The sequence below is a fragment of the Canis aureus genome, chromosome 35, assembly GCF_053574225.1.
Source record: "Canis aureus isolate CA01 chromosome 35, VMU_Caureus_v.1.0, whole genome shotgun sequence".
NCBI classification, from domain to species: domain Eukaryota; kingdom Metazoa; phylum Chordata; class Mammalia; order Carnivora; family Canidae; genus Canis; species Canis aureus.
The window spans coordinates 17,640,499-17,656,040 of record NC_135645.1 but is presented as its reverse complement, the minus strand read 5'-3'; the positions used below and the strand labels follow the sequence as shown (position 1 = coordinate 17,656,040).

Here is a 15,542-nt window from a genome sequence, read left to right as displayed (position 1 = left end):
TACCTCCTGCATGAGGTGGGTCCATTTCTATCTTCCATACCAGCTTAGGTAGCACTGACCACTCTCTCTGTTGACAGGGAGAATGATGACAACTGGGAGGCCTCTCCCCCAAGCTGCACAAAACATGATACTATGAACAGGGATTTTCACAGTATGAATTGAAAGTAGGTTTAGAGTGGGGCCCAAGAATTTGTATTTCTAACAAGTATCTCAGGTGAGGCTGAAATACACTAAAATTCTAGAACCACTGTTATGTTAAATACATATCAGAAATATGGGTTTGGGTGAAATTCCCCTGCAAAATATGGCCTCTTGGAACACATGAATAGTATAGCCCCAAAATAAAAGAATAACTCGGTAAGTCTAAAATTATTAAATTTTCTCTGCTTTCTGTAAGTTCAAAAAGCAGGAAAAAGGTGTTTTATAATTGTATTGCATAAATTGTATTATAAATTGCATATAATTGTATTGGAACCCAGTATTTTTTAACTTAGCACTGTGCTAAGTGGGGTGGAAAATATAAAATCAGAGGGTAAAATCTCATCGCTGCCTTTGAGATGTTTGGGGATAACAGCAGTCCTGGTGGTTAGAGAGGAGGAATGTGAAAGGGAGTAATGGCACACTGGCATCAGATTGGAGACAGAGGCTCAGATGCCAACACCAAGGGTCTGGAGTCTATAATGCACATATTATAGGATCTGAAACTTATTCATCAGGGAAGCAACATGATGTTTGTTTAAGACAATGGTTCTCAATCCTAACTGGGTATCAGAATCACCCATATAGATTCTTTGAACCCATTCAGGGCTTGCTTAATCAAAATACCTGACAGTGGGGTCTAGGCATCTTTATTTTTTATTTTTTAATTGTTTCACCAGTAAGTTTGAGGCAGAGCCAGTGTTGAGAGCTGCTGCTTTAAGAATTGGACTGATTAGTGAGGTTGATTTGGAGTGGAGAAGGGGAAGTAGAGAGGCCAAAATCAGGAAAACCAACTAGAAGCATACTGCAATAATCCTGAAGATTTCAGTAAAGCTTTTCTCAGGATCTACTAAATCCTGTCTTTTGATTTGCTAATGAATCATAGAAAACTTAAATTAAGTCCCAGAGTTTCTTGGCTCCCATGATAGATTGTGCTTTTATATAGTTTAAACCCGTCTAATGGTTTGTTCCCTTTTCAAAGACATCCTGCCAATGAAATCCCTTCACTATAAAACAGGGTGTCTCCTTAAGTGTTCCCATTGTGTTTGGTGAAATTCTATAGTATTTGAGAAGCACATGCTTCATTTTTCTCAAGTGAACACTGCCTGCAAAACAAGGGACTCTAATTAAAAACTTGATTTGAAGAACAAATGGTGGGGCCACTCACAGCCTGCAGCTGAAGAAGCAGGTCATTCTTCTCCCTGATGAAGGAGACCTGTTTTGCTTTCAGTTCTTCCCTCTGAGATTCTGACTTCTCCAAGGCTTTTTGCAGTTGCACACACTCTTCCTTCAGAGCAACTATCGCCTTTCCCATTTCAGCAGATTTAACAAGAGGCTTGATCTTGAAGAAGAGCCTCATCCAGGGCCAGTTCTTCACAGCCATGAAAACTCTTATGTTCCACTGGATCAAAAGAAGTGCGTCCCTAAATCCAGAGGGAAAAAGAAAAACAAGTTAACCCAGATGATATGAGAGTCATTTTCCCAATCCAGATCCTTAAGAAGCATATCTTCCGAGGAGTCATTAAAATATCTCATTAGTCTTCAAAGCACTTCTACATCTGGGCTCTCATTTGATTCTGGCAAAAGCCCTATGAGGGACTTCTTGGGCTAGCAATATTGTGGGCTAGATGTCCCCAAAATACTCCCACTGCAAACATTCTCTCAATGAGAGCAGAGTCTGAAAGAGGGTAAGAAAGAGGGAGCAAAAAAAACTTTAATGAATGTGCGTATAGCTTGGCCACCTTCATGGAAGGTGAGATCCAGTTTTGGTATTGTAATGATTTATATTTTTATATCCACATGGAGAAACAAACAGGCTGAGACTTTCGAAGAACATCATTCCTTTTTTTTTTAAAGATTTTTATTTATTTATTCATTCATTCATTCATTCATTCATTCATTCATTCATTCATAGACACACAGAGAGAGGAGCAGAGACACAGACAGAGGGAGAAGCAGGCTCCACGCAGGGAGCCTGATGCGGGACTCGATCCCGAGTCTCCAGGATCACACCCCAGGCTGCAGGCGGCACCAAACCGCTGCGCCACGGGGGCTGCCCAAAGAACATCATTCTTAATGAAAAGAAAAAATTTTAAATTCACCACTAGCACAAAGTGATGTCAAAGAGAAGTACATCTGATTTGCTCTGGGCTTAGGATAAAGAAAAAATTCTACTCCAGAATTTTTTTTTATCCTAGACCAGTACCATTGGAATGTCTGATGTTTGAATCATACTATCTGGTCAGTGCAGATGTATGTAAGGATTTAGCATAATCATTTTTTATGCTGGTAATAAACACCCTTTGGGCTTTTGGGAAAGGAGAATACAAAAGTGCACTGAAGAAAATACCCTCAAAAGAGATTCTCCTAAAGTCCCTTGGTAGATGAGCTTACTCTTCAAAATTACAAAACACCTATAGAAAAAAAAAAAAAATCAACCATAAGTGAGGGAGGGCAACTATAATAAAAAGTCTGATTATTCCAAGAATTTTAAATAATTGAACAATCTGGTGGAGACCATAAAATAATTGTTAAAAATTCTTAAAGGCATAGAGGAAAGACTTTAAAAAACAAGAAATAAATGAGCCTTTATGATAAGAGGGCAGAAAGATTTTAAAGAGGATCAAATAAAATATCTGATACTGGAAAATATAGTCATTTAAATCAAATTCAGTGGAAGAACTGAGAAGCTGATCATACACACTGAAAAAAAATTGTGAATTAATAAACCCAAAGCAAGTGGAAGGAAGGAAAGAATAAAGATGAGATCAGAGACTAATAAACTAGAAAGAAAAAACAAAATGAAAAAAGGTGATTACATAGTCTCTATTAAGTATCTGACATAAGTGATCAAGAAAAAGGAGAGAAGACACGAATAAACAGTACTATAAATAATATTCTAAGAATATTCTAGGATTATGTTTAGAAACATATAGATATGGTAGAGATTAAAAATCATAATCTAGCAAATTGGAAAATTTAAAAGAAATGTACAATTTTTTAAAGGAACATCTAAACCAATTCAAGAAGAGAAATCTCAATAGGTCTATAACTGTTAAATAAATGGAATCAAAATTGAAAAACCCCATCACCGTATCTACTTGGTTTAATAGGCAAATTTACCAACCATTCAAGGAACAGATAATCAAAATAAATTGTTTCATGTTTTGAAAAGAAGAAACATTCTCTACTTGTCTTCTAAGGTTAAAGTCGTCTTGATCCAAAGATAGATAACATAGTAGGAGAAAAAAATTACCAAACTTATTCATGAAGAATGTTGCAAAAATCCTTATAATACTATAACCAAATCCATCAATGTATAAAAAAGGTATTTCAAAAACAAAGTGGGTTTAACATTTTTAAAAAGCAACTAAAATAATTCAAAAAACGGATGGGTCAATGGGAAAAAACTGCGATTGTTTCACTAGGTGGAGAAAAAGAATTTAACCATTTTCCTGGTAAAAGTGTTTAACAATGTAGGATGGAATGAATGTCCTCCATACAATATATCATACCTTTAAAAAGAAAAGTCTATAGTAAACATCATCTTAAAAGGGAAATGATAGCTTTCCCCAAAATCAGAAATATGACAAAGTTTGGCAGAAGTTTTTGAAGTCCAAAACACCACAAGTTAGTAATAATCTGGAGCAATGAGATTTTCATACACTTCTGATGATGAGTCAATTGGAAAGCATATTGGCAATATCTCATGAAGATAAGTTGTGTGTAGGCTAAAATCTAATAATTCATACCCTAGAGAAAAGCTACTGGGAGTGTGGGTCTCACTAGCCGCTACCCACAAACTCTCAGAGCATGAACCAGCATTTTGAATAACACTGTTCTCAAAAAACTCTTGTACATGTGAAGGGGCAGACATTTACAAAAATGATGCTGCAGAGCTGTTCCTAATAGCAAAAAGTCGTAAATGAGTTAAATTAACTTGAGCTGGAAAATGGATAAATAAATCATGGTATATTTATACAATGGAATACTATATAGCAGTTAAAATCCATAATCTAGCACTAAATTTATCAATATTAATAAACTGCAACAGTAGTTCTGAATATAGAGAATGAACTTCAGGATAATATATGCAGAATATTATATAAAAGAAGACTTGAAACAGGCAAAGTCATGTAACCTTTTAAGGATATCTGCATATCTCCATAGGATTCAGATCAAAGCAGAAATACACAAGGGGCTTCAACTGTATGTTTATTTTTTTGTAGTGTTGTGAGCAACTACAGAAAAATATGTTAAAGGAATGAAAACATACCTTTATATGCTTTATATACAAAACATGAACGAAACATGGAATGACAACACAAACTCAGGATCTGGGGAACTAGGTATAGGATCTGGATCAAGGGAGAGATATACAAAGGACGTCAATTTTGCAAATATTTTTAAATTGTGAGCAATTATAGAGAAAATGTTAGGAACTCCTAAACTTTGATGATAAGCTCCATGAGTGCACATTAGAATATTTTCTGTATTTTTTGCTTGAAATACTTTATGATAATTGTGTAAAGCCATCCTGTGATTAGAAGGAATGGATAGTAAAGACCTCATTTTACAGATGAAGGAAGAGAACTATATAGAAACTGTAAGACTTTTACCCAAGTTTACACAACTAGTCTTAGAAGCCATCTCTCCCATCCCCAAACTTCCATAAATTCCCATACCATACTGAGCACAATATCAGTCACAGAAAATTCTTAGGAGACGTCTCTCTATTATCTTTGATATCACCATGTAATGATATTTTTCTTTTTTGGAAAAACAGAAGGAATTAATGATTGTCAATTAAACAAGTTATACCAAGACCTGTAGACTTCTCTCCAGAAGGTAAACTACACAGTAAAAAAAAAAAAAAAAAAAAAAAAAAAAAAAATGCAACAACTGCAGAATCTCTTGCTCACAATCCCTTTGTTTGGAGATTTTGCTAGCTTACTTTCCATGACTCTCTTAAACAATAGGCAAGACCTACACCTTAGTGTCCAAATGTGTTGATAAATGTCCCCAGTGAAACTGCCTGAAATGAAATAAGAGAGTTATGATTATATATCACCAACAGCCACAATTTCTGACCCAGGGGAAGTTGTAAAGTGGTCGGCACACCTCCCCACTCTGTAGCAAATTTCCCCAGAGCTGGCTGTAGGATGCATGCAAACCTTTCCAGTTCTGCTTCTGTTATGAACTATGAGTCATGCCACCCTCAGAGACCCAGACTTCCTTGACTCTAAAGAATCCCTCTAAAGGGAAGCCTGGAAACAATACAAAAAATATCTGAATTACACTTACCCTTAGTTGTAGCAAGAGAAACAAACAAACAAACAAAAAGCCCTTTATGCTCTGTGTTCCAGGATTTAATTTTAAGTGAAGTCCCAGCCTATGCAGGCTAGCAGCTCTTTACCTTGACCTATTATAAGACAATGAGATGAAGTCACACTGATTCAGGCACAGCACTACTCTAGCAGATGAGGTGTAGGGGAGGGATATCCTACCTCTCTTCCAGAATCTTCTGGAACTTGATTCGCATCAATTTGCCCCGTATTCTGGCTTGGAACAATGTAAAGACTTTAGATAGTCTCTCATGTCTCATTGCTTCCAGTTGTTCCAGAAAGCCAGCTTTTAAAAACACCTAAAAGAAATAAGTTAGATGTTAGTTCCACTCATAATGGGTATTCATTAGATGTCTACCGAATGACTGTATGAACAACTGTTGTATTCATTGATTAGTCATCTGTCTTGCTAAGTTTTACTCAATGTGTAAAATGTACATTCTAGAAAGTTTGGTTTTACAAATCTAAAGTTTGCAAAAATATTTTATTTAATCCTGTAGTTATTGGTCCCTATGGACTATTCTCCTCCTCGATAGGAGATCAAGGAAACCTGGTTTAAGTTTTAAGACAGACCCAGCCAGGCAGTGCTCTGAAGTGCCAGACAGGGGTCTGCAAACTTTTCTGTAAAGGGCCAGAGAGAAAATATTTTGGGACTTTACAGCTCACATAGAATTTTCATAGATCTATAGAATCTTCTTCATCTCCTCTTTTCCTTCATTTACCTCCTCCTCATCCTTTAAAACAAACAAACAAACAAACAAACAAACAAACAAACAAAAAACCCAACCATTTAAAAACGTCAAACCATTTTTAACTAATGGGCCATATTAAAAATAGGTTGTGGCGATGGCCCTTAGGCCAAAGTTTGCTGATCTCTTTCCTAGAGAAAGTCACTTTGTCTTAGGCATTAAAGAATCCACCTTTTCACGATTTATTAGCAATGGCCAAGATGAGGTGAGTGAGGTGTCAGGCACAAATTTTAAGGAAGCACTCACTTTCAGGGTTGTATAAGTCAGTACTTACATAACCCTAATAGTGAGTGCCTTCTTAAATTTTGTGCCTTAGGAGGCTCTCTTGCCTCTTGCTAGTTCCAGTCTAGATTAGTAGTATACAGCAAAAATAATTAAGCCCACAAGGAAATAAAGGACGAGTAGTGGCAATCAGCAGAAACAATGACACCAGAAGCAGATTCTCAGGCACTCAAAATGTGGGAGTCAAGTACCATTTTATAGTCACGTCCTATGGAGCTCTTTTTCTGTGAGCTCTTCATCCTAGACCCTCCAATTCTCTAATAATTTGGTCTTTCCATGTCTGTCATTAGGAATCACCTGATGTCGACCATCAAATGAAACCAAATCTATTAGTCAGACATTTCCCATAATATACGGATCATACCAAAATCATCTAAGGCAAAGCCGAATTTAGCCAACCACATCTAAAGAACTTAACAATGGATTAATTTTTTGGATAGTGAGGTTGACCCTAGCATTTTTAATTACTCATACAGTTTTCTAGAATTAATTCCCTAAAAGAGTACTTGCAGACTAATCCGTTCAACAGAGACAAGCAGTTTATTCCAGTAAGTTGAATTTACCTTTTTCTAGCCCTGATGTCTCTGCACATATTCTAGCACACGGAGGTTGATTCAATATTTTATAGCTTGGCACAAACTTACTTAGATGAATAATTATAAAAATGTAAATGTAGTCAAGACTGAGGGCTGAAGAAGCATTGAGTTTTCTCTCAAATAGCATTGAAGTTTCCGCTTTCGACTGAGCTCTATTTGTGTTATTTGTGGTCACAAGAACTGTAGAGTGCCTTATCATGGATATTTTAGGATACACACTCTTTCCTCCCACTCTTTTCCAAATGCATTCTTCCTAGTTTTCCGGTTACCTTAGTGATTCCAAAGCGGTACTGGATATGGTCTATCTCCAATGAGCCAAGTAATTCCTCAGCTGCTTTTCTGCTGCTTACAAACCTACTCTTCGGAAAGGCTCTTGGGTTCAGAATGCAGTACCTAATTGAAAATAGATAAAGAATAAATCCTGGGGTCAGGGAGGTCACATGATTCAAATAAAGAATAATCTGAACAAATGAGGTAAAGGAGGTACAGACTTGTACCTCTCCTATCAATATGTTCGATTTTCACAAAACTCTGGGCAATAATGAGGATACAAGTAATAATCTCTTACTTTGGCATAATAATTTGTACTTTTCATAGGCCCTTGGAGACAACATCATTTGAGTCTCTGCTCAATTAGGGAGGGAAGGAGAGATTGGGAGGCAAAGGGAGGGGAAGAGGCAGGCTTATGGATCTCTGTTGTACAGATAAGAAAACTGAAAAGCAGAGACATTAAATGTGTCTTCCAAGATTTCTTCACCCTAACAGTGAGCTAGCACAGAACTAGAAATATACCTCTTAACCTTGAGACAGGTTCCCTTTCTAGTCTATCATACTTGGCTCAAATTTGCTTGATGACCTATAATTTAGACTTTTGGAATTTAGAAAATAGAAAGCAGAAATGCCTCTCCTGCCACACACCCTGCTGGGTTCCTTTCTTTCACAGGCTTGCTAGTAAAGCAACAGCCTGCTTGGAAGGCAGCTACGATTAAGTACACACAACATTTCAGAAATTCAATTCAGCCTCCATGTCTTTCTTCTGTATATATTTCTTCTATATGTGGGTCTATTATCCGTTAATAGAGATTTAAGGATATTACAGCTACATGGATGTTGGATTTAAGGGGAAGTAATAATGGAACTCTGTCGTCATATATCTCACCACCACCAAAACACATCGATCTGTAGTCTGGAGGCCATCAACCAAACAATGCATGCCTAAACACTCAGAAAGAGAGGAAAACAGAATGGGCTACCTTAGGCTCCTCGGATCCAGGGATGTATGTTTACCTTTGTTTAAAATCAGCATATAGCAGTTGGTTCGGAAAACCTTCACAGCATATCCTGATCCCTTCTAAGACACCATTACAGCGGAGCTGCTGCAGAAGCAAGTAGGGATCCAACTCACCTGAAGCAAAAGGATCCTGTTCAGTCTGTGTCCAAAAGAATTATTACCCAAGATCTAGTCCTAATTGCACATCTTGGGATTTAAAAAAGTTTGAATTTGGTGTTCTCTATATAGAGGGTAATAGGAGTTCACTTCACTCCCAGCCTGATGGCACTAACAGTACCCATCCTATCATGTAAGAGTCTCGAAATAGGATTTACCTGAAGTTCCTTTAATACCTAATGAACCCTTTAATTCACAGTTAGTCAAATTTTATAAGCAAATACACCTAGAAGATAAAGAATACATTTTTGCTAGGATTATAAATAGCTGATTTTACATCCATTCTCTGGCTTAAAACCAGCTAGAGAGGGGAAATATGAACACAAAAGGGAACTGCCATCTCCGGTTAGGAAGGGGAAGAGATTACAAGAAGGAGAATATAAGAAAAGTAGAAGATAAGCACAGCCACAAAATTCTGCTTATTATTTTGCCTTATGAGGGACTTGGTCACATCCCAGCCTACATTCTCTGAGAGAGAGAGAGAGAGAGAGAGAGAGAAAGAGAAAGAGAGACCACCTATGCTTTATTCTATACCATAAGCATCCTCCTATCACCTCCTTGTTTATCAGATGAAGTCCTACTAAAGCTGCAGCTGCAATCTCGGAGACAAGCCTTTGAAAAACCTTCCAAGAAGCCACTGTGTCTCGCTTTCAGAAAATCTGCTGGAAGAAGCCAAATAGCACTCCTCCTAAGACAAAGGCCTACAATAGTATTATAAGAAAAATGGAAAGGAGATGAATCTTTGCTTATGTCCAGGGTCACAGAAATAAACTCTAAGCCATATATCCATATTCCTGTACTCCAGTCCCTTTGATAGACAGAGACAGATGATCTGTAAGAAGGGGAACAAGTGGAGCTCTATGACCCCAAAAGATCAAGCATGCTCATTCCCTTTAAGTACATATGAAAAACTGTCTTGATTAGATCATGAAGCTTTTCTTAGGACTTTGTCTTATGACTTAAAAAAAAAAAAATCAACTGCTAAAATCAGAGCTGACTCGATGGGAGACAACTCTAATAGGTAACAGAATTGCTCCAAAATAGAGGCAGCTAATTAGATTTCTTTCCAAATGGAAGCAGTGTCCCTGGATGCATTCAGAAACCCAGCTGATAAGAAACAATGAGGCAAAAACATACAGTGTCGATGAACATGAAGTGTTTGTGTTGCAAAAACCCAAACTGCAGCATCATTGTTTAGTATCACACTTTCCCAAAATAGGTCACAGACTGTCAAGACCGGGGTCCTAATTACAGGAGGTTAATAAAAATGCAAGATACTACAGAACCTCAGAAATTAGAATCAGCAGCATCTGGCTAGCTATATATTCCAAGGGTGATTAGAGCTCTGAAGACATAAGCGTGTATCATATACACAACTTTGAAGGTGACAGTCTCTGACCAAGTTTTATAGAAGCCTGTAATTCCAAAAAGAAGTCGGAGAATCTTCAAACATATGATGTAAGGAAAAGAATCCATGTAGTTAATATCTATAAAAACTTTGTTTTGGCAATTAAGAACAAAAAGTAATTCACCACCCACCACCATCCATTCATCAAAAAGCATCCAGTATAATAGCCAAGACATGGAAATAAACTAAGTGTTCAGAGACGGAAAAATGGATAAAGAAGATGAGATATGTGTACACACACACACACACACACACATCCCTACATACATATACACATATACACAATGGAATATTATTCAGCCATAAAAATGGAGAAAGCCCAACCATATGCAACAACATGGATGGACCTTGAGGTCATTATACTAAGTGAAGTAAGTCAGGCAGAGAAATATAAATATTGTATGATCTTGCTTATGTGTGGAATCTAAAAACAAACAAACTGATGGAAAAAGAGATTAGATTTGTGGATTTGCAGTTATCAGAAATAGGAAGTGAAGAAGGGAGGGGAAATTAGACCAAGGTTGTCACAAGGCACAGACTTCCAGTCATAAGATAAATAAGTATTAGGGATGCAAAGTAAAACACAATGGGTATAGTTAACACTGTTGTATGATATATTTGAAAAGTTAAGCATCAAGGTAGTAAAGCAGAGTCAATCCTAGGGATGCCTAGGTGGCTCAGCGGTTGAGCCTCTGCCTTGGGCTCAGGACATGATCCCAGGGTCCTAGGATCATGTCCCGTATCAGGCTTCCCATAGGAGCCTGCTTCTCCCTCTGCCTGTGTCTCTGCCTCTCTCTGCGTGTCTCTCATGGAATCTTAAAAAAAAAAAAAAAAAAAAAAGAGAGAGAGAGTCAATCCTAAGAGTTCTTATCACAAGGAAAAAAAATATGAGATGATGGATGTTAATTAAACTTGGTAATTATTTCATGATATATATAAGTCAAATCATTATGCTGTATACCTTAAATTTATACTGTAGTGCTGTATGCCAATTATATCTCAATAAAACTGGTATGTGTGTGTGGGGAGAAACATTAAAAATAAAACCATCTATTCACTGCTCACAAGTACATAACTAAAGAGATGTGTGCTATTAGGGAGAGGGAAGATTAGCATTGGCAAGGAAGGCTAGAAGGAGTTCTTAACAATTAGAAATGGATTTAGGTACTGTCTTCATGGTCGATTTAGATCATTCAGATCAAATGATTTCTTATATGCTGAAATATCTACCTTATTTCCACCATCGATTATCTAATCCCTTTTATTATACTTTGCCCTGGTAGACAATGGCATAGAAACTCATCCAGGTTTTAGCATAAAACTTAAGGAAGAATTTAGATGGTAATATCAAGCATTCTAATGTTAACCAATTGAATTGGCCTTGTGAAATCCTTCTGCGCATCCACTTGAATCTCAATCCAAAAGCAATCTTGAGGAGGTTCAGAAGACCTCATTTTTAAAGTTACTTTCATTTTTCTACTTGAAATCTACTCTAATATAAAAGGAACTGGTAAATTTTCTTAAAAAAAAAAAAAAAACTTTCAACATAGCGTGAATCAAATGCATTTCCTAGTGTGGATTACAAAGAAATCTAGTTCTTACCTGGTATTTTGTTCACATTGGGATTTATGCATCTCACAAAATGAGGTGCTGTTGATTTCAGCTTAGTCATCAATTTATTTAGGTTTTCCTTAAATAGAGACCGTAAGAAACACAAAATCACTTTGCAAATCACTAAAAACACCAATCTACCTAACAATTGTCTCCAAGTCTATCAACTTAATCATAAAGCCAAGATGCATATCAACAATAAAATAATGAATTCAACATTCTTCCCTGCTTACTAAACCATACATTAGTTCTTTCCTATGACAAGTCAATATTTATCTGACAGATACAGTTCTGTTGTGAATCCTATCTACCTGTTTTGAATTTGATAGCAATAATTTATGGCTGGGCAATCAAATGACTTGAACACAAACTGTTTCTCAAGTTTTCTGTATGGAAAGTTTTTCTTAGGTCAGGTTCTTTGGAAGCAGTATCTGACTTGGGTTTGAGTGATTTACTCGAGAAGCAGGGGAGGGGAAGGGAAGAAAAAAAGCAATGATACAGATTCGAAGTCTACTGTGATCCCTGCAGGAGCTCTGAGCACAAACGTACCAATTGCACCACAGTTGGTCCCCACCTTGATGCAAGAAAGGAATCAGGGTCTGGAGGGATGAGTAAGGAGATAGCTAAGCTTCCCATTTGGCCAGTGGCAATTCTGGCACCTGTGAGTTGCTATGAGCCAACATTCTCATCAGCTGGAAGATAGCTGACAAAGGGGACCTAAGTAGACAACAACAGTGTCCACTAAAACCCATTAATATCAACATAAACGCCAACTTCTCCAACTTGGCTAACTTTAGATAGATACTTTTCCCTTATTTGAAGATGTGAAATTTCAAATAAGTAATAACATATGCAGATTGTGAGGCAGTTAATATATGAATAGATGCAATTAAAAATTACTTTATGCAGAGATGCAACCATTTGGAATGAAACTCCTCTCTTGCGCTGCTTTTCCCCAAACTGTAGAGCTAAAAAAAGAAGAAAAAAGCATTTAAAAAGCTCTTTTTTGTCACATTACCATACCCTGTTGATGAAAGTATAAATTTGTCAAGTTCTAGAAGCAATATGGCAATATCTACAAAAAGCTTTTAAAAATATTTGTCTCAACACAAATGTCTATTTCTAATGCTCTTCCTTAAGGAAATAGGCAACTGTGCAAAGACTTGCTGCAGCATTGTTTAGTCAGTGTAAAAAAAAAAAAACTAAACAATAAAGTTATCAAAGCAAATATCTATCAAGAAGAGATTGACTAGTTAAAGTATGAATGAGTACGTATACAGTGAAACACTGTGGCCTTTTAAAATGATGAGGAGGATCCATATAACTGAGATGGGAAGATCTCTGGGATTTATTTTAAGAGAAAAAGTAGGGTATAAAAGTTTGTGTGTTATGATCCTGAGTGTTTATACGTGTTTCTCAGTGTTAATTATATTTTTAGTGACTATATACATAAAAAACATCAGGAGGAGCATATACCAAAATGTTAGCAATTGCTATCACTCTATGTGGAATGATAGGTAACTTTTATGTTTCTCTTATTTTTCCATATTGTCTGCATTTTTGGCAACTCTCATGCACCACTTTTATAATTTATAAAAAGCCATCTATTTCCATTTTCTTGAAGCAAAAGGGTCTATGCTAAGCCAAATTATTTTACAAACATTTTTGTAGTGCTAACTCGCAAAGATGTACAACAACAACCACCGCAAAACTCCCAGGCAATCTGGAAAAACTGGACCAGCTGTCAACACGAAAAGCAAAATATTCTTTGCACCCGAGTAGCACTGGGACAGATGTCCTAGCTCTTAATCACTAACGTCCTGCTGACATGCCCCAGACCCTCCAAGTCAATCACTGGACCTCTTAGTACTTCAGTTTCTCCACCTATGGAAAGAGAATACTACTACCTTCCATTATTAATTTTTTAAAACAATTATATCTCTGGTTTAAAGTACCTGGATTCCTCAGAAGAAAGTATGGTTATTACAGGGAATTTAATGTTTGGATGAGTGAGAAACGTGGAGGCAAGTATTTTCAGGGGGTGCTTAAAAATTACCCAAAAAAAGCACATTCTGGACAATTATTCTTTTCTGCTTCCAAAGGACACAGCACAAACCCTGAAGAGTTCGAAGATGATTTCCTGTCTGATTCTCTCCCAAATCCCTGCCTGATCTCTTATGATCAGAGAATGACCCATCTGGGAACTGTAAGCTTAGGAGTCACCATCTATCCGACTGCTCAGGGGCACTTTAGAAACCATTAGAATCAGGCAAATGCACTGCCTGGAGATGATGAGGGCCCAAATACAATAGCCTTCATTTCTCAACCTCCTCTTGAGGCAGGCCAACAGGATTTCATGTCTGCTCTGAATTATGTCATCTGTGCTGATGAAGCCAGAAGTGCCAACTTCCTTCTCCATTTCCTCACCACGTCAATCAGGGGGCCCAAATTAGCCTGCCGGGGCCAGGAGTTAACTTAAAGCTGGGTGTGAGATAACAGGACAGTTGAGGAGGTTAGGAAATGAGAATGCACACCCCTTCAAGAAGAGCTGGTACATGTTGCTCCATTGCCACAAGGGTGTCTGAACACAGGCTGGACAGATTTTTCTATTTTCCCATGTTTTCTACGTGAGAAAAAGGAAATGCAAATGTGTATGTGGAAACTTCTGATTTTTTAAACCGTGCGGACCAAACAAAACATGTCTGAAGGCCAGGTTAGGCTCGAAGGTTACCAATCTGTGACTTTTAAAATGATTCATGGAGAGCTTCCCTCTGTAGCCAGCAGCCAGTTGTGAGGCTGATGTTCTCCACATGGTCTCAGTTTCCTCAAATGTGGTGCAGAAATCTGAATTATGTCCTAAATACTCGTAGCCTGTACATCTCTCTGTCTTGTTTCTGGAAGACAGTGAGAGAAGTATAGGCACTAGGCCAGGAAGCAGAATTCCTGCTTCCTACCTTGGTTTTGCATTTACTACTGTCAAATTAATTAAACAAGGAGGCCCTTAGACTGATGTGGTTCTAATTCCATAGTGACCTATATCAGCGAGCCAAAATCTAAGCCTATAAACGTCCCAAGGTTACAGAATCAAAACACTAGCGACAACCGATCACAGTCGAGTAGGCTTTAAACTACAACCAGTCAATAGCTTCCTTATTTTGCCTCCACCTTCTCTCCATAAAGTATCTCCCTGAGCTCCGTCAGTGGAGCAGTCTTAAACACTGAGGGTTTGACTTGAATCAAATGAATGATGTCAATCAAATGAATCACATGAATTAATTTTTGCTCAACTAAATGCTTAAAATTTTTTTAACATGCTTCAATTTATCTTTGATCAGTAGATTTGTGAAATTGGGGATGCTCCTTAACTCTTCCGTAGTTGCCCCTGTAAGTAAGGAGACATTTCCCTTTCACTGTATCTGAAAGGGTCATGGCAGGGACTAAGATAATATATCTAAAAGTGCTTCGTAAATCACAAACTACTAAACATGAGTAGTTATTTGTCGATCAATAAATATTTATGGAGTGTCTGCTAAGCAGGCATTTGCTACATGCTTGAGGCTACAGTTAAACAAATCAGACATAATCCCTGCCCTCAGAAAGCTTATCATAACCCCAAGTTACTATAACACAAAAGCACTGTGAAGGCGAACTCCAAGACACTTGGGGAATATAGATTAAAGAGGCTTGTTATTTCCCCAAAATCATTTATCAAAATACAGTTTGCTGCTCCCTGTTTGCAGCAGGGTTGAGTAGGAGCTAAAAGTGGACCAAAGCAGGCTCCCTGAATTACATCTATCTTAGAGCACCATTTCCCTGAAGAACCGCCAGCCTGAGGACAGAAAGGCTAATAAGAGGGGATGACTCAGACCATGGGAAGCAGACACAGATATCATAGAAAGAGGCAAG

General features: G+C 37.5%; 1 protein-coding gene across 1 annotated transcript in view; it reads right to left on the bottom strand.

The window, feature by feature from the left end:
• Positions 1–15,542, bottom strand: part of MYH15 (myosin heavy chain 15) — a 149,456-nt gene that overhangs the window by 82,341 nt on the left and 51,573 nt on the right. Inside the window, exons 17-22 of the mRNA XM_077884155.1 lie at positions 12,537–12,604; positions 11,628–11,715; positions 8,458–8,575; positions 7,440–7,563; positions 5,706–5,842; positions 1,367–1,622 (exon numbers count right to left, since the gene is read on the bottom strand). Coding sequence (XP_077740281.1) covers positions 1,367–1,622; positions 5,706–5,842; positions 7,440–7,563; positions 8,458–8,575; positions 11,628–11,715; positions 12,537–12,604 — 791 coding nt within the window. The remainder of the gene's footprint in view (positions 1–1,366; positions 1,623–5,705; positions 5,843–7,439; positions 7,564–8,457; positions 8,576–11,627; positions 11,716–12,536; positions 12,605–15,542) is intronic.